At 47.9% G+C, this 24,833-nt stretch overlaps 2 protein-coding genes across 7 annotated transcripts; both read right to left on the bottom strand.

Annotated features, from left to right (window-relative positions):
* Nucleotides 1-1,403: 1,403 nt before the first annotated feature.
* LOC111080288 (serine proteinase stubble) lies at nucleotides 1,404-15,730 on the bottom strand. Of its 2 annotated transcripts, XM_041593130.1 has the most exons (10): nucleotides 13,583-13,682; nucleotides 9,236-9,500; nucleotides 5,684-5,841; nucleotides 4,234-5,611; nucleotides 3,959-4,192; nucleotides 3,461-3,907; nucleotides 2,308-2,485; nucleotides 2,084-2,236; nucleotides 1,734-2,005; nucleotides 1,404-1,669 (listed from the first exon to the last, which is right to left on the bottom strand). In XM_041593130.1, the coding sequence occupies exons 1-10, from the start codon at nucleotides 13,592-13,594 to the stop codon at nucleotides 1,506-1,508; spliced, it is 3,261 nt and encodes a 1,086-aa protein (XP_041449064.1). In that variant the 5' UTR covers nucleotides 13,595-13,682; the 3' UTR covers nucleotides 1,404-1,505. The 2 variants fall into 2 exon arrangements, with proteins under 2 accessions (XP_041449064.1, XP_041449063.1); XM_041593129.1 differs by lacking the exons at nucleotides 1,404-1,669; nucleotides 1,734-2,005; nucleotides 2,084-2,236; ... (1 more) ...; nucleotides 3,461-3,907; nucleotides 13,583-13,682 and adding an exon at nucleotides 15,650-15,730 and having other exon boundaries at nucleotides 4,007-5,611.
* A 1,478-nt stretch (nucleotides 15,731-17,208) lies between these two features.
* Nucleotides 17,209-24,696, bottom strand: LOC111080291 (serine proteinase stubble). 5 transcript variants are annotated; one of them, XM_022375799.2, is made up of 6 exons: nucleotides 24,033-24,696; nucleotides 21,703-21,882; nucleotides 18,819-19,385; nucleotides 18,355-18,532; nucleotides 17,900-18,278; nucleotides 17,209-17,835 (listed from the first exon to the last, which is right to left on the bottom strand). In XM_022375799.2, exons 1-6 carry the CDS (start codon nucleotides 24,220-24,222, stop codon nucleotides 17,620-17,622), a joined length of 1,710 nt encoding a protein of 569 aa, XP_022231491.2. In that variant the 5' UTR covers nucleotides 24,223-24,696; the 3' UTR covers nucleotides 17,209-17,619. The 5 variants fall into 5 exon arrangements, with proteins under 5 accessions (XP_022231491.2, XP_022231488.2, XP_041449065.1 ...); XM_022375796.2 differs by lacking the exon at nucleotides 24,033-24,696 and adding an exon at nucleotides 22,045-22,662; XM_041593131.1 differs by lacking the exon at nucleotides 18,819-19,385 and having other exon boundaries at nucleotides 24,033-24,690.
* Between the last annotated feature and the right edge of the window lie 137 nt (nucleotides 24,697-24,833).

Here is a 24,833-nt window from a genome sequence, read left to right as displayed (position 1 = left end):
CAGTTTAACTGGATTTAAATTACAGTGTTTGATTAAATTTAGTTGCATGACATTTTGTTCCTTACATGACATCTACAGCTTAACTACATACATATCTTCGTGGCGACACCTAGCGTTGATTTTATGTATATGTATCCGTATACTTATACTGTGCTGTATAAGATGTGTATAAGTGTTAGTAAAATAGAGTTGCCAGTAGAGTTCCATATTAAATTCGAAAAATAAAGCGACATAAAACCGAAAATAAAACTAAAAGGAATCCAAATGAAATAAAGTTTAAAAATACTTTACCATCCAATTGCAGACTTAGTTAATATATACAAAAAAAATGTTGTATATGAATCTGTCGAGTCGGAGGAGCAGTTCAGCCACAAACAGCGTGACACTAGATTTTTATAAATATAGAAGAAGATGTATTAAATTTTGCATAAAACAGATATCAGTTAATTTTCTGCTTAATTGGTTTTCTGCTTAAAAAATATTGTAAAATTCGCGCCCAAGTAATCGACTGAAATTGTGCAAACTTTCTGCTGCGTTTCGTTTGGAGGCGCTTCCATTGCATCCTGCGCCTGCTTAGCGCTCACCCTCCGAATTAATAATAACGACTTAAGTAAGTAGGTACACAGAGGCAATGGTGGTTTGTTTTAAACATTTTAATTGAATTAATTTTGTCGAGCAGGATCTGCTATAAATAAATAAATTACATTACGTTTTTTATAAGATAAAATTACAATAGCTTCTTCCGCATGGTTCGTTCGAGTCGATTCGATTCGAGGAGAAGCGACTTATGTGATAATGCCCTAACCCTACCGAAGGATCGAACAGTTTTCGAATGTCTACATATATATATGTATATGTATATGTATATGCTAGTAAGTAATGCAGTACGCGTAGGGGGGCCTAAAGCTAAGTGTAAATGTTATGCAATAATTTAGAAAATTATTTACAGCAAATGGAAATAAATTAGGGACGGGGGCTCAAATCGATTAATACAAATAATAGAGCTGTGACTGTGACTGCGACTGTGACTGCGACTGCTACTGCTACTGCGACTGCTAACTGCGACTGCGACAGTGATGCTTAGTCGTCGCTCTCTCGTTTAAAGTGCTGGTTAATCACATTCACTAACTAAGTTTAGGGTTAGGCTAGGCAACGCTAAGATTATGATTATGATTATGACAATGGGTGTGTGGTCGGTCTCGGCAGAGTGTGGTATTGGTAACATTTTGGAGCTGCGTGGGGGCAGGCAGGCAGGTGGAGGAGGTGGTATGGTAGCAACCGAAATCGTTGCTCGGATTATGCTCGGGGCCATCTCCGAGTGCCATAACCGGAGCACGAGTCCGAGTTTTGAGTTTGAGTTGGGTTCCAGGGCCGAGTCCGATCTCGCTCTCGACTCATGAGTCATGAGTCATGAGTCATGAGTGGGGGGGTGGTGGGTGGAAGACGTGCTAGGCATTCACTAAGTATTAAGCATATTAATACACAGGCAGGCGAGGTCGATGCAACTAGAACTGCAGAATCTGATTGATCCAGTCCCGGAACTCGGAGATGCGCGTGTAGACGCCCGGCTGATTGGCCTCAGCACACCCAATGCCCCACGAGATGACGCCGCCCAGCTGGAAACGTTTGTCCGCCTCCCGCTGCAGCACCATGGGCCCGCCGGAATCGCCTGAAAGGTGTACAAAATATGAGGATTATTGAGTGCATTCGGCAGGTGTGTGTGGATTACGCACCTTCACAGGAGTCGTAGCCGCCCTTCTTCCAGCCGGCACAGATGAATATGTGCGGTATGTGCTCAATGTAGCCCGCGGTGCGGTACATGGACTCGCAGATGGTATTATTGATCACCGGCACGGCCACCTCCTGCAGCACGCTGGGCAGTGGCCCGTCCTCGTAGAGGCGTCCCCAGCCGGTGACAAAGGCCGTTTGGCCAATGAAGTTCTCATCGTTGTCGGGCACGCAAACGGGTATGATGTTGGGCTGAAAGACCACGGGCTCGTAGAACCTGATCAGGAAACGGAAATCGACATAAATTACGAGCCCACGAGATGCAGAGAGCGAGAGGGGGAGAGCGCGCACTCACCTGAGCAGGGCCAGATCGTACTCGAAGGTGCGGGGATCGAACTGCGGATGGGAGGCGACAATCTGCACACGTCTCTCCTGGTAGCCGTAGGGCTCCTCTTCCTCGGCCAGGTCGTACTCGCCGAGGCGCAGCAGCAGATCGGAGGGCGGCACACTGAAAGCAAATCACTCGTGAATTTCTCCCGCTGGGCGGAGACGGAATCGCATCGCATTGCATCTACTTACTTGTCCACACAATGGGCGGCGGTGATTGCCCAGTTCTCGTTGAGCAGAGCCGCTCCACACTTGTGCAGGTAGGTGGAGGTGCGCCACTGGCGCAGCGATATCTGCCAGGGCCAGCGGCCGAAGGCGGCATTCGCTCCACCAACGATGCGTGGCTCGGGGAACATGCGACGTCCGCACACTAAAAGCAGAAGAGTGGTGGTGAGTGGGGAGTGGGGAGTGGGGTAGGCCACAGAGTGAGTAAGGAGATCTCTGCTAATAGGCACTGTGCCAGGTCACAATTAAAATAATGGGCCCCAAAAGACCCTAAACATTTTAATCACTTTGCCAGGCACTCAGTCATCCCAGGCCCAGTCCCAGCTCCAGTCCCGGCCAATGTAATATGCTTTGGACAAGAACGAAAAGCAAGGCAAGGCAAGGCAAGGCGTGGAGGCAAGGAGGCGGACTGCAGTCCTTGACTTTGGCCGGCCACAAGGCAAGCAGTCAACGGCCTACTTTATGGTCTCCGCAACTTGTCTCCGACTCGGGCCGACTCGTTTCGTGCATCAAGATTGTTTTTGCAGTCGCAAATCGGTCAGGGGGGCTGCCGCTGCTGCAAGGGTCCAGGAATTGGTTTGGTTTCAGTTTGGTTTTTGGTTTGGTGTGGCTCGGCAGACGGAAGAAGGCAACGTGACCCAAGCGGCACAATGACCGAAGAACGAGGTAGTGGGTAGCGGAGCGGGAGGATCATTATTGTAAATGATTGCTGTAAAAATTGCTGCCAACATCGGACATCACAGGTATGGATTCGATGTGTCTAGCAGCAGCCAGCAGCCAGGAACCAGGAGCTTAGGAGCTTTCTTGGATGCATTTATGAGCCAAGACAGCATCCAGCTACAACTCTTCGTGGTCTTACTCTGGGCTCAAGGCCAACGTTTAGCCTTCAAATTGAATTTAATGGCCACGCATGCTTGGCTCGGCTTGGCTTTGTCTTATGACCAAAGTCAGGTATATTAATAGATTTCTCCTCGAAGGAAACAAGTTTTTGTATTCTGACTGACTTGACTGAGATACAGCGACACCATGGCCCATGGACCATGGACCATGGACCATGGACCCATATGCTCGCTCTTGGACTGGGACTGCGACTGAGAGTGGGACTGAGAATGGGACTCACCTTCTTTGTAATCGACGCCCTCCAATGCATTTGCAGGCGCTAAGGTTGTGCTCCCAGCTGTCGGTTCGTTGGTCGTCGTCAGATTTACTTCCTCGCCGCTGTAATCAGTGGTTGCCGCTGCTGCGGCTTCTGTCGTTGCTGTCTCTGCTGCGGTGGTGGTGCTGCTGCTGCTGCTGCTTGATCCCATCTCCGAGCTTAGCTCAATGGAAGTTGCTGTGGATGAGGCCAATGCAACGCTGCTGCTGCTGCTGCTGCTGCTGGTGCTGCTGCTCTCTGGTGCCTCTGTGGTTTTGATAGTTGGTCTGACGGTGCTTGTGGCTTTCGGTGGTTTCGTGGTCCTGTGTGGCTTTTCTGTGGTCTTCGACTCGCTGGTACTGACACTAGTCGCCACAGAGATGACCACTTTGTCCGTGGCCGTGGGTGGTGCTGCAGATTGGGCTGTAAAATCTGCATTAGAAAATAGGAAAACTTGGCCTAAGGAAAACACAACACACTCACCTGTGCTCGCCGTTGTTTTGTTCAATGTCTCCGGCTGCTGGGTGGGCAGATCTGTGGATGCGGGTGGTGCCGGTGCCGATGCCGGCTGCCAATCATTGGAAATGCTTGCGTTGGTCTGTGGCTCAGCCTCCACGTCTGTCCAGGTTATCAGGCCGGGTTTCTTAGTGGTTGTTGTTTCTGTTTTAGCTGTCGTCGAGCTCTGCAATGTGACTCTCTCTGTGACTGTTGTGGCTGGTTTGCTGGATGCTGTTGGTGTTGCTGCTGTTGTTGTTTTCTTGTCGTTGGTTTGGCGGTGGTTGTTGTTGCTTTAGTGGTGTTTGGTGTTGTAATTGGGGCTTTGGTGGTGTGACGACGCGTGGGCTTTGGCGTAGTTGTTGTTGTTGTTGTTGCTGTGGGTGTTGTTGTTGTTGTAGTGGAGCTGCTTGGCTTTGTTTTACTTGGCCCAGTGGTTGTCATTGTGCTTGTTGTTGTGGGTAACTTTGAGGCGGTGCTGCTGCTGCTGCTGCTGCTAGTGGTTGTTGTTGTTGCTGTGGGGCCCACTGGCTCTGCCAGCATGACGGGCACCTTTACGAACTCCCCAGTGGGTTTCGGCCTTGGCCTGGGCGCCTGTGTGGTGCGCTCTGGCAGCTTTGTGCCCGTTGCCGTTGCCCGATTGTTGTTCAGCTCGTCCTTGAACGATGTGCTCGTGGTTGTTGTCGTCGATGTGATCGAGCTGCTGGTTTGAATCACAGGCCTGCGGCCGGGTGAGGTTGTTGCCGTGGTTGCATTCGCGGTGGTGCTGCTGCTCAGGCTATCCGCTGGCTTTCGTGTGCCACTAGCTGCGGCCGCCGCGGCTGCTGCGGTGGTTGTTGTTGTCGAACCAATTGGCTTTGTTGGCCGCCTACTTGAATGTGTTTTGTGTGGCTTGGGGGTGGTGGTGGTGCGTAGAGGCGGTGTCGGACGCTGAGTAGTGGATTTTGCTGTGGTTTCCGGTGCCCTTGTCGTGGTGCTGCTACTGCTGCTGCTGCTGGTGGTGGCAACGGTGGTTGTTGTTTTGTAAGATGTTGAGCTGCCACTGCTGCTGCTGCTCGTTGTCGGCCTTGTGTGCCGCCTGGTGGCTATCGTAGTCGTCTCCAGCAGATGGGTGGGTTCTGTGGCCGGCGGCGTGGTTGTCTCCACAATTTGGAAAGTCACAAATTTGGTGGGCATCGTGGTCGTCTCAATGCGCTGCTCCACCACCACGGCGGGGGCTGTGGTCAGCACTGGCCGGGCACTGGTTGTGCGCCGACGCGGCGGCGGCCTTACCGTTGTCGATGGCTTCGCCGTTGTCCGCACCACAAAGTGCGAGTTCTTGTGCGTGGAGTGGTCCAGCGCCGGGCGGCGGGTCGAGCTGGTGGTGGTGGTGCTGCTGGTGGTGGTGGTGGTGGTGCGCACGGGCTTGGCGGTGCTCAGATACGATTGGGTGACATTCTTGAGCAGCTCGTTGCTCGTGTGCAGCGATGCCTTGTGGGTGGTGCCGCCGCTGCTGCTGCCACTGCTGCCGCTGCTTTCGGTGGTCAGCTTGAAGAGGGAGCTGGTGGGCAGCGTCGTGGTGGACTCGTGGACGAAATGGGAGATGGTATTCTGATCGATGCTGTTGTCGTTGAGCTCCGGTGCGAACAGTGAAGCTTCCTCCTGGAATGATTACAGGATTACATTACAAGCTGCGCATGGATGGATTATGGCAGGGAGGGGGGGTTGACTCACCTTCATCGCACAGCAGGAGCCAAAGTAGAAGCGATCGATGCAGGTGCCCAGATGCGTGCCGTTCTGCTTGATGCAGTCGATGGCGAACATGCAGACTCCCGAGCGACCGGACTTCCGTACGATGCAGGGCAGATGTCGAATATTCCGACCCGATTGGACTGTCAAGATAATAATAATAAATACAATCAGCATAATAATGAGTACTAATAATAGCCATGACGATGATGATGATGATGAGTGGGCGGGGGGGGGACCCAGCACGATGCCTTTCCTGGTTCCATCAATTCCAAATGCTCCACACCATTTCCGTTTGCCGGGGCCGATTAACGCCTTCGAATTTGTACGCCAATTTGTGTCTGGCGTTTCACCGTTAGGCAAACAACAGTTAACACAAGTGAAAATGAAGTGGCAACAGGCCGAAAACGAAGCAAAGGCACGAAGCACGAAGCACCGACCCCATAAAAGCCGCAAACGATGGCCACTGTAGGGCGTCATCGTACCCAGAACCAGACACACAGACACAGACCGCCCGATGAGGCAACAGTAGCCAGTAGCCCCCCCCCCATCCGCATTATTGTTATTTATTTATGATTTCAGCTTCTTCGAGAATCGCCACCATCATCATCATCATCAACAAGAACAGCAGTAGAAGTAGCAGTGGCAGTGGCAGTGGCAGCAACAGCGACAGTAGCTGTGGCATGGATCACATTGTGTAATCGAGCCGGGCATTATCCAAACGAGAGCTTTGAACTTATGTAATTACAGATGAGGCCAATGTGACTAATTGTTGCACGAATGCGGCCAAGGGACAGGCACGAAACTGGCACCGCAGAAGAAAGTTCCCTCAGTTCTCGATACTCTGCTGCTTTTGGCCATAAATAAACATAACAAGACAGGACAGGAGAGGACCGGACAGGACAAGGCATTTCCTAAAATACTCGCAAATAAATAACGCACTTTGTTAGCCTCCTTTTCGGGCCGTACCCTTGCCTTACTTTCGTGCTAAATCAAAAGCAAATAAAACAGGAAAAACGCTGGGCCCCGCGATGCTCTTTGAAAACGGAATGGGATGCTTAAATATGAACAAAACTTGAACCAAGCTGAATCAATTATTCGGAATATTATTCAGTCTAAGGTCTGCTGCAACTTGGCCAACTTTCTGAGCCACAAGTATTCCCCTTAAGTACACACAAAATACAGCACAAGTCGCTGTGGCTCAATGCCGTCTGAAGGGTATCCTAAGAAATATTGCCTGCTGTCTTGTTGGTGTTTTGCGTTTGTTGAACTTAAGCCCGTAAAGTGTCGTCGCATTTTTTATGCAATTAGCACGAAATTCCCGGCATCAGTGGACATTCGCCAACATTTGCAAGGCCCAAACGAATGACTCAAGACACGAACCACTGCCATGCAGCGGCTGGGGCAGACATGGATGGTGGATTCAATCCACCAAAAATTTGTACCCAAGGCAGTGGTCAGTCGGCGATCGATGGTCACGTTTCCTAGACCGCGACTGAGCAGTCAACGTTGACTGAGACGCTGGCAGCAGCAGCAGCAGCAGCGGCAGCGGCAGCGTTCTCTGTATCTCTGTTTCTCCACTTCTGTTTGCATTTCGTTTTGTGGCTTTTTGGGTCAACGGCTTAGCATATGTTTCGCCAGCCAGCCAGCCAGCCAGCCAGCCTACCAAACAGCCCGCCCCACAGCCACAGTCAGAGTCGGACGACAGAGACAACAGCCAGAACCAGACCTGGCCCGCATTGCAATGTAGGAAATTCGTTTTTGGCATGCGAATGCGGCAACATTTTCGTGGCACGATTGTGGGTGAGTGGCGCGCAGTGGCTAAGTGGGTCAGCTGGGTTTGCTGCCTGGGGAACACAAGAGCCTCAGAATCGGAATAACCGAAGAGAACCAACGAACCAACGAGCCAAACAGCCGAAGGTTCACTTCGATCTGGGCCCCTCCCACTTTGTGTCTGTTTTGTTTTATTTCCCTTTCACTTGCCATCAAATTTACTTTCCGCTTTCTGTGGCCGCCTCTTTTCCACTTCTTTGGCCATGTACGAGTAGGTATATTATTTCTCTTATATTTTCTCTGTTGGCTGCTGCTGCTGCTGCTGCTGGACCAGCATTCAGTCATACACATGAAATGCGCGCCGGCACACGCTTTCTGGCGGAGAGTCTGCCACACTCCAGTCCGAGCCGAGCCGAGCCGAGCTCGATTCCGATAGAGATTGAGATTCAGATTGAGATTCCCGGCCAGTGTCCGAGTCGGACTTGCTGCCAGTCCGACTGGCAGCCCATGGTGGTGGTAGTGTTGGAAGCGGTGGCGGTCATTTTATGGCAACATTCTTTGATGGTTGACCTCAATTGCTTTTGCTCGCTGACGTTTGCCCCGTTTGCCCCGTTTGCCCCGTTTGGCTCTTTGCCTGGCTATGGGGATCTGGCTCGGCTCTTGCGAGTATATGAAAGTTGTATAGTTTTTTTTTTTATTTTTATTTATCATCTCTCTCTCCGGCTCTTGGCTGAATGACTGCTCTTTGTTGTGTTGTGTTGTGTTGTGTTGTCGCTCGCAGACAAATTGGCAGCTGTGTGGGGCCCGAGAGGAAGTGCTAATAGCGTATAAATTTGGCTCTTAATGGCTATGACCCAATTAATCTTCGGACTGCTGCCCGGGCAACGCCTGTCTCCATCGTCATTAATTTTGATTACTTTCATTAGAAATGGCTCTGGCTGCTCGTACCTCTGTTCTCAATTTGGTCTCAGTCCCAAACTAGTTTGTCGCTTCAGTCTTTTGTATTAGTTTTTGTTTTTGTTTTTTTTTTGCTGAAATGCCATTTTATTTTTTGCCATTAAATGTTTTTAGTGGCCAGATGTTTGTACTGCCAAAGGAACCCGATCTCTCAGTGCTTTAAGCGAGCGCAGGCCATCAAATCCTACAGATTTGCGGCAGAACCTATGGAAAAACTAATTGATGGTTTTCCCCATTAAAATCAAATTACATTGGTTTTTTTTTTTAATTTTTCAGTTAAGTTTTTTTTAGAGTTTTTTCCTGTCAGCTACAAAAGTTAATTCCTGTAAATTCTGCTGTAATTTATTGACTTATTATTATTATTATTTTCAGTGTTTTGTTTTCTCTTTAACTTCTCGTACTATTTGTTATAAGTTCTGCTTAATTTTAGCTTCCCTTTTGTAGCCATTATTTGTGTTACTTCTGTGCACATTTTTACTCATCATTTATTTTGGAGCGTGCTTATTACAGGCTCCCTCCCTGCCTGCCATTATTATGCCTACATATTCCCCGACTCTGGAGCTGGACCCTTTGCCCAAAAGAAACTTTTAATGGGGCTACGTGAGAGAAAGTGGCAGCAGTTCTTGGGAAAACAATGTACTTAATGTATAGGTGGACCAGGCATATGCTGTAGCTGTATCTGCATCTGCATCTGTGTATCTCTGCTGAGTAATTCCAGCTAAACGAAGATCGACAGTAGCTTTTGCTGATGGCTCAGGTGATTGAGAGTTGGGAGTGGGAGTGGGGTGTTGGGGGCTGAATACTTACACTGTGCTAAGCTGGGATTATCCACAAAGACGGGACTGGCGTTCGTCGTTGGCAGCAGCACCGGACTCAGGCTGGCCATCGATAGGATTAGGCTGATAACGAGACTTGGCAGTGGCAGTGGCATCTTGTGCTTGGATGTTGTTGTTCCACTTTTGGGTGCTAGATCTGTGCTCCTCGTGGCTCTGTATGTATAGGTGTCTGTAGCTGTAGCTGTATCTGCACCTGTATCTGTATCTGTATCTGTGGAGGTGTATTGTGCACCCATCTGTAAAAATGAAACATAAATTAATATTATTCTTCTTCGTTTTCAGCCGTCATGAGTCATGTGAAATGTGAAACGCTTTTACGGCATTATTCAAATTAATCACTAAACGCAGCCATGGCATTTCTACAGCAAGCTATGGGCAGGGCAGGGCAGGGCACGGCACGGCACGGCCCAAGCCGGCGGAAGGCAGAGTCGAGCAGAGTCGAGCAAGTGCGTAGAAGCAATATGCCAGTGACTCAAGTAGGTGAAAGTCTCTCTCTCTCTCTCTCTTTCTCTCTCTCTTTTCTCAGTGACTTGCATATGCAAAAACGACAAACAAACAAAAAAACACAAGCCAGCTAGAAAGGCAATGCTCGCAGGCCGAAGCTTTGAATACCCTTTAGTTTTATTGCTTGGATTATTCTATGGCAACGTTGCCAGCCAGTGCACTCCACTCAAACCCGCTCCAGCCCAACATGCCCCTTGTTAGGGCAACAAATGGAGCAAATTATTGACATGCGGCACCTAGGGCGTATGTGTAATATGTGACGCGTCTCAGTCATGCCTAAAATGCCCCCAAAATGGAAAGCAAAAGTGGGTGTATGTGTGTGTGTGTGTGCTAGCAAAGAAAGCGATCCAAACGGGAATCAACTTAGAGATTGTATAATCAATGGGCTGCTGCCCTTAAACAACATATCGTTTATATAACTGTTTGGAAATGCATTTGCCCAGCTCCCAGCTTCCATCTCCCAGTTCCCGGTTGCCAGTTCCCATCTTTAAACTCGATTCCCATGCCCATGGCCATGCCCATAACTAGTTCTCAGGCATCGATCGCTTGGCACAGAGTTCAACAGACGGCTAATTGAGCTACAGAGTTCGATCGGCAAAGAAAGTTCAGTTACAGAAACGATGACATAAACTGTGGCAATCAAAGAAAGCGCAACCGAGCAGCCTAGCAGCCGAGCAGCCGAGCAGCCGAGAAGCAGCCACAACCAACCAGCCAATGATGAGTTGGCTAAAGTTAACTGGACCTGCTCCGGGAATGGATGACAATGCGCGTCTATAACTCTCCCATACCCACACACATACCACCAGCAGAGGCATCTTTTGCGGTGACACAACTCGCACTCGTACCAGAGTATTCATTGATCGAGCCTTCCTACTTCTCGTATCGGTTCTGTTCTCGGCTCTCTGTTCTCTGCTGCTTGGTTTTTGTTCTTTCTTTGAGTCACGATTCTGCAGCGTTGAGAAATTAGCTGCGTTTAGAGCGGCTCTGTGACTGTGACTGGGACTGGGGCTGGGGTGGTGTGGGTCTGTGGCAACCGTTAGCGGGGAGAGTAACTCTCATTGTTGGCTGCTGTTCTACGAGTGACTGTGTGTGTTGGTCTGTGTGTGTTGCGTAATACGGTCATTGAACCCCACCGGAAAACAGCATCCAGCATTCAGCATTCAGCATCCAGCGGCTGCTCCGTTTAAGACTGTGTGAACTGTGTGCTTAAAGGCAAACACCTTTAATTAAACGCAAATAACTAATCCCAACTAATCTGCATCTATCATCTATCAGCCTTCGTGTTGGCATCCGTAAGTGTACGATTATCTAAGGGATATATATCTCTGGGGGGAAATGGAGAACGGAAGCCATAAAACATACATATGTATATGTATGTATGCTACAATCGCCATAACAGATAATCAAACTAATTGCTGGCTCCTCTCTCATATGATCTGGTCGGACTCTCCAGCTCACAGAGCCCGGCCTCAAAAAATGCTGGCCAGCTATTTGTGTATTTGGGTCACGTTCACAGCCTGCGATTGAATATCTGTATAATTGGCGTTGGCGTTGTGTTGTGTTGCAAATTAACATGAATTTTGGTGCCACGCTACTGCGGGAGAGCAGCGATAACCAGAATCGGGGCACCGGCTACGGCACCGCAATGAAGATGCCTGGGAAGTGGGAGATGAGATGGCGAATACTGGCCGTAACTGGGTCAGAGCCAGAAAATGATTTGCATGATTCTCTCGCTCAACAGATATCATCATACCCTGCTCCGCCCTGCCCCTGCCCCTGCCTTGCCCATGCCATGCCTTTATGGGCAGGGCAATTAAGTAATTTCCACACTCGCACAGCCAATACGAGTGACAGTTTCGTTGGGCTGGCTGCTCGTTAAAAGTGAAATTACAATTGTTGCCGCGTTATTTGTTATTAAAAATACATTTTGTCAGCTGGCTACCCTTACCCCCTACCCCTGGCTAAAAAGCGAAAGCCAGCAAAAAATTTCTTTACTTAAAAGAAAAGTGAAATGTCGCTGGTAGTTTCAAATGGCGAACAAAAGAATGATGCCATTTGCTGCGGAACGCGCAGCAGTCCATCAAAAGATATGTATATGTAGCAGCTATATGTATTGTATATGTACATATCTGGTATAATCAAATAAGAAGTAAAACTCGCTGCTGGCCGCTACCCGCTACCCGCTTTCCGCTTTCCGTTGATTCTGCTTTCATTTCTGCTTACCAAAAACGGAAAAGAGCTGAGAGAAATTTTTGTTTGTTTTACTTTTTTTTTTTTCGTTTCTGTTTCTGTTGCTGGTTTGCTGTTGCTTAGCTGCGGGTTGCTGCCATGGATCAGGTACTACCTGTTGCCATCATTCATTAGTATACCAAAAAGAACCAAAAGACTTCAAGGCACGAACCTGATGGGCATGCGTGCGCATCGCCTCTCGCCCGCCCTGAGGGTCAGCTAATTGCAATGGGAATTCGAACTCAAATTCGATTTGGTATTGGTGGCAATCTCTCAATTGCATATGCCAAATGCAAATTACAATAATTATTGTGAATCATTTTGTGCTACCGACCCTGCCAGCAGCAGCAGCAGCCGCATCCATGCAGCATCCACCTGGCAAGAAGAGGAGTGTGGGGGGGGGGGGGCTACTCTGTGCCAAACCTGTATAAAACCAGAGCGCAAGCCAGGAACATGAAATGCAAATAAACACCGAGGTACGAGTATGGGGCACAGGCGCATCTGTGCCTCCTCTTCCTGCCTCTCCGTTTGCCTGCTGCCTCTTCACTGCTGCTCACTGCAGTTTAGACCAAAGCCAGTCGGAGGGGCGGCAGGCCCCCACCAAACATGAAGGAAGAATCATGAATGTGAACAGAGACGAGTCGATCGATTGATACCCAGCGAATCGAAACGAAACGATAAACGATAATTTAATAGAACAATTTCTATGCAGTGCCAGACACTGGCAAAGATGAATTCTCCTTCACTATAAATAGGTTCCATTTGGTAATAGACTATCCATTCATGTAAGTCTTCGCTGGCCGGAGTACTGCCCCCACAGCGTGGGGCAAACCCTTCATACCCGAGGCCATGGCCCGTACCCTCTCGTATGCATCGCTTGAAACAACTATCAGACCAGTTCTTTAAACCGAAAAGCAAAAATCTTTTGGTGCAGCCAACAGCAGCAGCAAGAGCCTCTGCTCTTGTCTGATCTTCTTGGCTGCCGCAAGAGCTCTTGCCGCAGCAGCAGCAGCAGCAGCAGCAGCAGGCGCAATTGAAACACTTGTACTAAGCGGCACTGGCACTCTTGTGGCTCTTTCTTTGGATCTGTACCTTGCAGGAATTTCAATAAATTTTTGCAGCAGGAGCAGATAAGTTGAGAGCAGAACAGAGCAGAACAGAACAGAACAGATCAGATTGGAGCGAGCCAACTGCAACTTTTGCTTTGGACTTGTTTTTGAGCTTTGGCCGTGTTTGCGGCGCTTGAACTTGTTGCTCTTGTTTTTGCGGTTGCTGTTGCTGCTGTTGCTGCTGCTGTTGTTGTTGCCCCTGTTCCCTCTGCCTCCGATGGTTGTGCAGTTAGTTGCAGTTATGCGCATCTATCGTGTGCGCTTGTATCTGTAGCTGTAGCTGTAGCTGCATCTGTGTGGGCTGTTGTATCCAAAGAGTGCTGTGAGTTGGCGCTTAATTGACTTGTACGCGGTAGAAAGTGCAGCGCGGCTACCAAAGGCACACAAACACACACACAGAGAGAGAAGTAAAGATTTCTAGGGCCGGCATATCTGACAGATGCGTATCTCATCAGACTCGCATCGTTTGCATTTACTTGCGTTGGCATCCAACTTGGTTCCAACTTCAAACTTTTGGTAGCTGTGGCAGTGGCAGTGGCGGCGGCTCTCGTGTCGTTTCGGTCTAACTTCCTCACTGCTGTCGACTATTTTTGGGTCATTTCTTTTAATTTGCTGTTACTGTATTATTGTTATTATATTCTTTGGGGTTTTTGTTGTTGTTGTGTGTGTGTGTGTTTTTTTGTTTTTTTCGTGGCTTTGATGTTTGCTTAACTTCTTGGTCTGTCTGTCCGTTTTATGAGTTTCTTCACATTTGGCTTTTGTTTGACACTCGCTTTTTGACTCTCCGTCTCTCTCTCTCTCTCTCTCTGTCTCTGTGTTTCTTTTGCTTTTCTTTTATTCCCAGCGACTGGCCTTTTGTTTCAGGCCAGAGCCGAACAAAAAAAATCACACACAAAACACTGTTAGTCCCGGATAATTGCTGGTTATTGTTGGCAAGTGGCAAGTGGCAAGGGGGAAGCAAGGGTAGGCCTCGCAGATCTGCTCCTGCTTCACGAACTTGAACTTGCCTCGGACTTGGGTCAGGCCAATTATTTAACTGCACAAAACAAACACGCACGAACGCAGTGGCTGAGGCTGAGGCACTCGCTGGGAGCGCAGATTGTGCAGTACGGAACGGTGGTGGAGTGGTGTCTGGAGGAAGATACCGCGACAAAGACCAGAGCGACCAGAGCGACCAAAGCGAAACGCGGACGTGGACGTGGTCAGACCGCGACAAGTTGCGCACGTCTGAGGAGGAGTGCGCACACAAAAGATCCACACACCAGGCCCCAGACCAGGCCAAGAGACGCTGCTGCTGCTGCTGCTGCTGCTTCTGCTGCTGCTGCTGCTTCTGCTTCTGCTGACGTTGACTGAGATTTGGAGCTGAGACGTTGGCAGAGCTGAAGAACGACAAAGCGAAATTGAAGCGTTCGCTCGCTCGCTCGCTCGCTCGCTCTTCTGCTTGCTGTGTGTTGGCTCAGGGCAACATGTGCGCGCGCATGCGTGCCGCTGTTAGAGCTTGGGCAGCGACGTCGACTGCTACGCGCATAACGGTTTCCATTAAGGCCAGCAGCGAGAACAGCCAAATGCTAGGCGTCTGTTTCTTATTCAAATGAGCATCACACACACACACACATCAAACACACACACTGTGCTGAGTCTCTCTCTCTCTCTCTCTCTTTCTGCCACTCTCTGTAGAAGACGGCACAGCTGATTGGCGGCAAATGCTGTTTGGCAGGGTGGGGTGGGGCAGAGGTACGGCGCTTCTTCTACCACAGTTTGGGCTTAACAGCGCTTTCACATTAAAATATGTAGCAAGAAGCGGCACACACAACAGAGAGGCAACAAACAAACACACACACACACACACATGAAAGCATTTTCGAGGCTTTCTACACACGATTATCCAAAGTGCTCTTGTTTAAGGATTTACGAGCATCAAGACAACTAAAACTGATAGATATTCTGCAGATACATATATATATATATTTATATATATATATATATATAGCTACGAGCATAACTCAGCCCAATAACTCAGCTTTCGATCGTTCAATCCATTCGCTAGTTTATGCCAAAGTTTGCCTTTCTTTCTGGTTCTTTTCATATTTCTCGTTGTTGTTGTTGTTGTTGCTGCTGCTGGCGCGCTTCTTGCCATTCTTTGTCACCATCCCATCCATCCATACAGGTGGTGAGGTGAGGTAAGGTGAGGTGAGGGGAGGTGAGTGAGTGTGTGTTTGCCATAATTTATGCACGTCCTCAGGTTAAGAAAGTCCAGCTTTGCGTACACTTGTGTGTGTGGCTTAAGCCAACTAGCCACCGAGCAGCTATTTGCTGATAAGAATTGCATTGGGGCCACAAAACACTTCACACTAGCCTGGGCCAAAGTAGAGCCAGCCGCCCAACGATCATTAAGCTTCAAATGGAAACCAATCAAGGTATCAAACAACATTTTGGGCACCAGTCACACAAAATGGAATAATTGGTTAGACGAAGACGCGGTTCATAACAGATTTGCCGTCTTTTTTCTTTGTTGTCTTTCTTTAATGAACAAAAAAACGCACAATTAACTGAACTGGCCAAAGCGAGGGCGATGGCGATGGCGATGTCGATGGCGATGTCGATGTCGGAGAGGATTCGGCCGTTTCTTGAACTTGTGAGACCTTGACAGCTGCTCCACAGCAACTGAAAGGCAAATCGACAAGCAGTGCTCTTGCTTGTGGGCCAGTTCTTTTGGGCCAAATGTAGTGGATGCCAATGTGGATCCTAAGAGCGAGTCCATCCCATACACAGAGAAACAGAGAGAGAGAGAGAGAGAGAGAGAACAGAGAGAGAGAGCGAGAGTTTGAGGGAGAGTTTGCGTTAGCTATCTGGCTGATAAGCTCTTTCATTGGGCTCCCCCTTGACACGGCCAAAGACGATGATGATCTTCAGTTTCTCCCACTGTTATTTGAGCATCTCGGCATCCACACGATGCCCGCTGATAACAAGCAGAGTCTTGATCCCCCCTGAATGTCTTGGCGGAAGTTGTACTCATTAGGCATTCAGTCCACGCACTGTCTGTGGCACCTGTTGCACTGCCACAACTCCGCTCCAGGGGGCCGGGGGAATATGTATGTATGTATGTATAAATGAGTTTTGGGACATTGACTTAATCCCAACACTTCTTGCTACTTTATCACTGTTTATTTTACATATTTTTTTAATGTTTTTCTGTTTTTCTGTTTTGCTGTTTGTTTTCTTGCTTTGCCTCTGGCTGTACTCAATGGTGTGGAGCTTGGCTATCAGCTGGTGCTAGCTCCACATTTTGCTGGCGCTAAAGTGTAAAGTAAATGTAAAAAAGAACTAAAACGACTGTCAAGTGCGTGTATATTACGCGAGCAACAAGCCCCAAAAACTATACAAAACTTTATTTGGCTAAAAACTTCATTTTTTATATATTTTTGTTATTTATTTACAGCTGGTTTATGGTGTGTAAAAACTAGGACGTTATAAGCAATAGCTGCCAAGGCCTTTATATATTTTTATTTACTTTTACTTTTATTTTTAAATTTTGGTTTTAAAAAATTTCTAGTAAAGAAATCCCAATCCCCCCCTCCCAACCAACTGTAAATAATTTTCTGAATTTTCCTGTATTAAATTGAAGCATGCAATTATTCTTTAGCGACAGAATAAATAGTTAAATAATTTTAAATTTTGATTTAATTTCAATTTCATCGAATAGATTGAAATAAATATTCTTATTAAAGTGGAAGAAACGTAGAAAATGTATTTAAATGGATATTAGCCCGAATCTGCAGGCAATAGCAATGGGATTTGGATATATTCTGACAACAGCAGAGTCTTAAAAATGGCAGAACAGCATAAAATTTCAAGATTATTCTCCTATTTCTTGGTTATAATATATATCATACCATATTTCTAGCACTGATTACCACCAAACTGGCACTAGATTTAAGCAAATATTTTTAATATTTACGAGCAATAATCCATACCAATATTATTATTATTATTATTATTATTAGTATAGTATAACAGTCAACAGTAAGAGTGATAGGCCAGGACAAGTGCTGGTTATCGGCAAATGAAACTCACATACACATTTTAATTCTTTTTTGTTTAATACTTTTAATGTTTATTTAAATAACTAACACTATAAATATGCTTGTAAATGAATTTCAATTGTAGGAATCGCGTTCGTCGAGCAGAGTGTAATAAATATGGAAAGCTTAAGCCGAACAATAAACGAATGGAATGCAGGTACAGGGTACAGGGCTTCGATTAGGGAGGGAAAGGAAACTGTAATATGAGTAAAATAGATACAAGGGCCGCGACTGTGACGACCTTCGTCTTACACACTAGCAACCCCGAGTCGTAGAGGAATCACATGGCCTGGGCTCCCCTTAATGCGTCCGCTGGGGCCGCGCTCCTTCTCCATTCACACACAGCCGCAGAACTACGCCGCGGACAGGTGGGCAGGCAGTCTTCCGATTCAGTTTGTTCCCCGGATGCAGGGGCGAGACGCGTCCCTGCACTACGCATTATCGTTGGCCATCACCTTGTTGATCCACGGCACAAAGCGCTGGATGTTCGTGTAGACGCCCGGCAGATGCTCCCGGCCGCAGCCGATTCCCCACGAGACCAGGCCAATCAGTGTCTTGCGGCCGTCCATGGTGAGGGTGAGCGGTCCACCCGAGTCGCCTTGGCAGGAGTCGCGGCCACCCTCCTTGTAGCCGGCGCAGAGAAAGACCTGCAAGCGGCTCAAAAGTTAGACGTTAGAATTCCCATAGGAATAACGGATTCCCAATACTCACATCGTGAATGGCCTCGCGGCGTCCGGCAGCGCGAAACCATCGCTGACAGCGATCATTGGAGATGACCTCCACATCCACTTCCTGCAGCACCGACGGCACCGTACTCTGGCCGTGCCGCGTCCGACCCCAACCCGCCACGGTGGCCATTTTGCCCGTCAACTTGGTCGATGCGGGCGGCAGGCAGACGGGAATAATGTGCTGCTTGTAGATCACGTTATGGTCCAGCCGTATCAGGGCCACGTCGTTCTTGAAGTCTGCCGGATTGTAGTGGGGATGCACCTCCTTGCGCTCAATGCCGTACTCCTCGTGATTCAGTCGCTCCTCCTGCGCACGCACATCCCACTCGCCCAGGCGTATCTTCATGTTCGAGTTGGTGGTGCTGCATATTGCCATCAGAAATTGCCATTGAAATTAGACATCCAAAAAGCCAAAGCTGGTATTATGACTGTACTTACGTAGCCACACAGTGGGCGGCGGTGACCACCCAACGGTTTGAGATCAGTGCGCCGCCGCAGCTGAGCTTGCGGGTGAGGAAACCACTCTTGATCAGTGCCACCTGCCAGGGATGCGAACCGAATCCCGTCGAATGGCCGCCCACAATGCGATTGGAGCGTGTGTACACCTCTCCACAGCCTGCGAGAGACAGAAATATAGATCCATTAGTGGGGCAAGCTTGGGAGAGTTTCTTTTCGTTAAAAGAGAGTGGGAAATATTCAGATAGAGTACAACAAAATCTACAACAGAGTGAGTGGCTGTGGGTGCTGCTGTGGTGAGAGTGAGAGTGAGAGAGTGCTGTGCTGTGATGTATTGGTGCTGCTTAAAGGAAAATCATTTGCATTGGTGCTACAGACAAGAGGGAAAAAGAGGAAGAGAGAGAGAGAGAGAGAGAGAGAGAGAGTGGTACGTGATGCATTGGTACCCGGCACTGGTCGATAGCTGGACTCGTGATATCCTCCACCACTCTGATACTCATCAGCCGCCTCGCCCCCATTCAGATCCAGTACATTGCCCACCGCAAAGGCCTGGGCATTGGGCAACAGCTCGTGGGCTGGTGTCGGCGCCTGCTGCTGCGGTCCTGTCGCCAAGTCCAAGGGTGTTGGCCCATCGGCATCAAAGAAGCTGTCCAGATGATTGGTGATGCCATTGATGGAACCCAAAGGGCCTGTCTCCTGCTCCCAGTTATTCAGTGTTGGCGGGGGACGATGGCTGGATCCACTGCCAGGCTTGTAGGGATTGGAGCCGCTGTACAGCGTTGGGCGCTTGGTGCTGTAGTAATTATTGCTGCTGCTGCTGCTGCTGCTGGGGTAGGATGGCCGGCCAGCGGATGCGGAGGAGGATGTGGATGTGGATGAGGCCGTTGACAGGCCGTTGCCACTGCTGCTGTGGTGGTGCGGGTGATGGTGCTGCTGCGCCTGCTGTTGCGGCTGTGGCTTGTTTGCGTTCGGCGACAGATCGGGGTAAATGTCATGCAAGTGTATTATGTCACCTGTGTGTGAGAATCATGATGCAGGACAATGATGAGGCTGTCTCATACTCGAGTTGTGCAAATGTCTTCGTGTGTGTGTGTGTGTGTGTGTGTGTGTGTGGGTCAAAGTCGCAGCAAGACTTTCCCCCCAATTGCTTGGTGCGGTGACAGTCACCAAGTCAGGCCATGCAATCAAATCATCATAAAACCACGACACCGATTATGTCACTTGGCCACCAAGAAGATGGCCACAAGAGGCAGCGGCGGCGGCGGCGACTCCTCTGACCAAAATCAGAGACACAGACAAAGACAAAGTCGGACACTTAGTGGCTGCGACTGTTGTGAGTTTTGGTTGCTTCGCACGTAATTCACACACACAAAATGCAAAAGTCATTTCGGCCCAGCGACAGAACGTCGTCGCATCGTCATGACTTGATTAACACTTTCTTGGGGCTGGGGCTGGGGGCTGGTTTTTGGACTCGTCTATGCCGTAACATTTGCGCTGTGATTTTTCCCACATTTGAAAGCAAACAAATAATAAAACTGAACTTCAAAAGGGGGGTAGTGGGGGGAGGGTCTGAACAAAATTGAAACAAAGAAAGAAAACCGAAAAAATTTCACTTTTAAATGCGAAAACGTTCACCTTCGTTTATTTCCGCAAGTGACTTTTGCCCATTTCGGGTTTGGATTTTTCCCTTTTTTTTTTTTTTGTTTCTTTGGGGGTTTTTGTTTTTGGCTTTATCATTGTCGCCTGGCGTCTTGGGAAAACTTTACACTTGGCCAGCGACCAACCACAAAGCCCCCCACAGACATTAAAGAAAGTCAAACAGAACCCGCATCTTTATGGGCTTCGGGGGAATTACAGGCCAGCAATTTTTAGTTTAAATTGCGGTAAAAGTAAAAGGTGGAAACCAAGAGATTGATGGGGAGGGAAACACAAAACAACCAAAAATTTTCCACTAAGAATTATTTATAACCGTGTTGTAATGTTGTTTCTGTTGCTGTTGCTGTTGCTGTCTGGGCTGATTTGCCGCCATAAAACACACACACACAAAAAATTAAAAAGTTAACGAAATCCAACTGCTGCAAACCGAATTTCGTATACCCCATTGCAGGGATTTTCATAAGATTATTTTGGCCCATAACTGAGTTTCTCTTCTACAATGGAAAGGAATTGGAATTGGAATTGGATTTGGGAGACCGACAAAGCACCTGTCCGACCATACGACTATATCGACTTGATCGTGATCAAGCTGATTGCTCCTTTTGCCCAAAAATAATAATAGCAATAATACCTTAAAGAGTATGAATACTACAAAACAAACAAAAAACAAGAAGCAAAGCAGTTAGTAAACTAGAAAATTAAACAGAGCACAACAAAATGGCAGCAGCGGAGAAGCAACGAATTTTTGTTAGCTGTATGCGTGTGTGTGGCATAATATGTATATGCATGTACTTTGTACATAAATAACTATTATTCTTCTTACTGTTTGCGGCTGTGGCTGTGGCTGTGGCTATTGCTGCATTGGTAATTGCTTTCAATACGTTTACAATTACGATTACGATATAAGTAACCAATGCACTTGACGATGGATGGATGCACCAACTGATCCATTAACAAACGATTATTAATCATTAAAATTCAAATCTATCGGTTCGAAAACATACCCTAATATCAAATAAAAATATCCTTCGATTAATTTCAAAATCGAATTATTTAACGAGAACATTTTCAGTCAATTCTTTGCTACTTTCTGATGAAAATATTCTTCGTATAGTAAGGTATTCATTACCTTTTTGAAAACATTCACTTGTGCGCTGCAATCTGTTAATGAGCATTTCCGTTCTATTTTGTGTACACTGTACAGTGTAAAAACATAAGTAAATGCTTGCCACAGATGTATGTAATTTCGTTGAATTTCCTAAAATAATTCCCTGCCTAATGGAGGCTTTCCTGAGATGCCGTGCCCCATGGGCGCACACTTGTGGCATCTGTGTGATCTGTTTGCGTGTGTCCAGTGCCCTGTGCCCGTGCCCTGTGCTTGTGCGCGTCGAGCAATTTGTTGTCATTTTCGAAATGCAAGCTAATTTATAGCACCATTATACGAATCCGAATCCGAATCCGAATTGCATAACTTCTCGAAGCGCAACAATTTGCAAACTCTGGCAATCTGGCCGATTGCAGTGCATGGCAGAGGGCGGAGTGGGGAAAGCAGGAGGAGGCCACAATGTCTTTCAGAATACAAAAAACAAAAAAGAAAACTGTTTGCCCTGCTTGGGCAGCCTGCGGGAAGTGTCTCGTAGGTAGGTATGTATGTATCTCTCTCTCTCTACTTACTTGTATTGTTTACTGGAGCGGCATGTGGACTCTCCTCGGCATCGAGATCTTTGTCCACGCAACATGACCAGATCATGCCGCCAGAGCACAGATCCAGGGGCTTGCCGCCGCCCAAGACACATGAGATGGACAGGCCGCACTCGAACTTGTGGCCACGAAAGCGGCACGATTGCGGTATCACTACAGAGACAAATCGTTTGGCAACGAGAACGAGAAAGAGAGGGGGAAAAAAGAGAGATAGAGAGGGAGAGAGAGAAGAAAATTAGTCTCTGACAGGAGGATGTCACAGGCGAGGGTCTAATCGTATGTCAAGTCAAATCAAATTGTCTGTTGGGCAAGTACTTCGGGATAGCATCTCCATTACGCTGTTCTCGCCATAATATCCGGTGCCGCTGCGGCGTGAGAGGGCGTCCAGTATGAGCATGTCGTGCTCCTGCTGGGCACTCGGATAGCCGAGGCCGGAGACTCCGGCCAGGGCACAGCCCGCACAGACCACACCGAACACAAGCCGCAGCCAGGTGTCCTTTGAGTGTCTGGGCAGTGACATGGCAGTGATATAGATGGTTGGATGGTTGGACTTTCACTCTTGCACTTTCGCTTTTGCCTCAATAATTATGAATTGGAGCTGCTGTCCCTGGATCGATGCGATCCGAGCCCGTTTGCGTTGCGGTCCTGGCCACTGTTTCCCGTTGCGATGGCTAAGGATTTCACTTTTGTTTTCATTGAACATTCATTCATTAAATGGCGCTTTCTTGGCGTCCACGCATGCGCAGCGACGCCGCACGAAAAAAGAAAACTCTCGACTCGAAAACTATCTGCGCCTGCTTGGCTTTTCCAACGCAACCGAATCGTCTTGCTTTTTGGCTTTACGCATGCGCACACACTCCACTCCACTGCACTCCGCTCCGCTCTACTCTACTCTACACTGCACAGCGATAATGCAGCAGACAAAAGGCGACCGCGCGTCGGGAAAATCAGCTCAGAACTAAGCCAAGCTTTTGCGGCGGCCAAAGCACGAGGCTGCTGCCAGCTGCCAGCTGCCAGCTGTCGAGCCGAAGTCCAACCAGAAGCCGAACCAACCATCATCAAAACATTTCGGCATTTCACTCGGCTCTGGCAATGAAGTGGGAAAGAGAGAGTGAAGCAGCAGTGCAACATTTTTTTTTTATTTTGGTTTTTGGTTTTTGGTTTTTGAAGCTAACAACATGTTGCTGGCTTTTTGGCTTTGGCCAAGGTTTTCGCTTACATAAAAAGTCAGCCAAAATAATCTATAATCTTTGGTGTTTGGTGTTTGGTGTTTGTTGTGTGGAAAACTGGCCGACTCATGCCACCGACGACTGTGGTGATGGTTGTTAGTGGCAGAAACACTTTCGAAAGCGGCGAATGCGGCGGCGTGTGTGCAATTGAAGTGAAGTTAATTGCAGTTGATTTTCCTGTCTCTGCGGGTATATCGGCTTGGCATCTGGAAACACTTTTGCTTTTGCTTTTGCTTTTGCTCATATGTATTACATATCCGAGGCAAGTCGATTCGATTCAATTCGTTTCGATTCGTTTCGTTTCGATCCAATGCAGCTGCCATTGAACTTGTGCAGCAATCAGGTATCTTGCATCTGTCATTATATATGTACATATGTATACATATATCTATACTCGCGCATACATACATATGTATATTTAAATGCATATGGAGCTCTCTGTGTGCGATTGTTATTTATAATATATTTTACCATGACGGCCATTCACAATTTTCCAAAAAGCGGTGCTTTCTTTCTCTCTCTCTCTCTCTCTCTCTTCCTTCTCTGTGTCTCATAGTGTGTACTTTTGTACACACTTGTACTCTTCTTGCTCGTATGTTAATGTGTAATCACTTCCAGCCGTGTCGCGGCTAATTGGTTTTTGTGTCTGTCTTTTGGAAAGTCCAATTAGGTGAGATGAATAATAGTCAGGTCAGTCAGTTTTTGGTTTAATTGGGTGCTGGTGCTGGTGCTGGGTGCCATCGCCAAGAACGGAATGTCTGCACTTTCGCTGGGACCCTTGGGCCCCAATGGCTCTCTGTCACTCTGTGTCGCTGAGTCAGCGCCCGAACTTGACATAATATCGATAGCGGTGGTGGGTGTAGATGTAGATGTAGATGCAGATGTGGTAAGCGTAGCAGCGAAGATCAAGGTTACACCGGCCCGGATCGTGGCCAGGGCATCGTGTCGCATCGTGTGTTAACCAATATGCAAATTGTGCAAGGCAAGACGAAAGACTTAGGCAACGAACCCGATTTGACTTGACAATAACGATCGTATATGGGCCTGGTATTGGCAGTAAGTAAGATAACTTACGGTCCAGCTCATCGAAGAACTTGGCCTGCTTTGGCAGCTCCTTGTCAATGGCCTGCTTTAGCTCTGGCGGAATTACCTCATTGTAAACGGAATTGTAGCTGCTTTGGGCAGCTGCCACACTCTCGAGCAGCAGCAGCAGCAGCATGGGCAACAGGGGCAGGTGCATGCACAGGCACAGGCACAGGCGCATTTTGCAATACTTTCGTTGTTGGTTTTTTGAATTTTTTGGTTTTTTTTTTGTTTCTCTTACTGATTTCTGCAATTGTATTTCACTTAATTCACGTAGCAGCGCGAGTTTTTTTGATTGAATAATCGCGTCTCGTTTGCATAGCCCGGATCCCGTTACGTTCCGTTACGTTCCGCTACGTTCCGATTCGTCCCGTGCCAGAAGTGGATCGAAGTGGCACAGTAACTTGAATGATTAATCGTGATTTTTACCACGTGTATATGCTGTTGCTCTCACTCGCTCACACTCTCCCTTTCAGTGAGTATTTTCATAAATATATTTTATTTTATACACCTTTTACAGTTATTTGTGTGTGGATTTTGCGACCGATGCATGCAGCAAGCCGCCGTTCGCGAACAGTTTGGCTTCGAGTCAAAACACTTAATAAACAGTTGGCTGACAAATTCAAAATCAAAATGCCATCAACACTGGAGCTGGAACTGGGGCTGGGGGCTTGCGACTGTTGCTGTGGCTGTGGCTGGGGCTCCGTCGAGCGGCTATTGAGTAATAGGCAGCAAAGAGAGAAACAGAGTGGCAGAGAGGCAGAGACAGTGAGAGAGTGAGAGAGGCGCATT

The sequence above is a fragment of the Drosophila obscura genome, unplaced genomic scaffold (genome assembly GCF_018151105.1).
Source record: "Drosophila obscura isolate BZ-5 IFL unplaced genomic scaffold, ASM1815110v1 contig_186, whole genome shotgun sequence".
In the NCBI taxonomy this organism is placed as follows: domain Eukaryota; kingdom Metazoa; phylum Arthropoda; class Insecta; order Diptera; family Drosophilidae; genus Drosophila; species Drosophila obscura.
This window is presented reverse-complemented; position numbering and strand designations above follow the sequence as displayed.

What these genes read in the sequence shown, in the direction of transcription:
- LOC111080288 (XM_041593130.1), bottom strand. An exon ending in TAATCCCAGCTTAGCACAGT is followed by an intron (nt 5,842 to 9,235) that starts GTAAGTATTCAG and finishes TTATCTTGACAG; the next exon opens with TCCAATCGGGTCGGAATATT. An exon ending in GCCGCCCATTGTGTGGACAA is followed by an intron (nt 2,237 to 2,307) that starts GTAAGTAGATGC and finishes ATTTGCTTTCAG; the next exon opens with TGTGCCGCCCTCCGATCTGC.
- LOC111080291 (XM_022375796.2), bottom strand. Translation starts at nt 22,249, where the DNA reads ATGTCACTGCCCAGACACTCAAAGGACACCTGGCTGCGGCTTGTGTTC. An exon ending in AATGGAGATGCTATCCCGAA is followed by an intron (nt 21,883 to 22,044) that starts GTACTTGCCCAA and finishes TTGTCTCTGTAG; the next exon opens with TGATACCGCAATCGTGCCGC. An exon ending in CGCTCCAGTAAACAATACAA is followed by an intron (nt 19,386 to 21,702) that starts GTAAGTAGAGAG and finishes TCTCACACACAG; the next exon opens with GTGACATAATACACTTGCAT.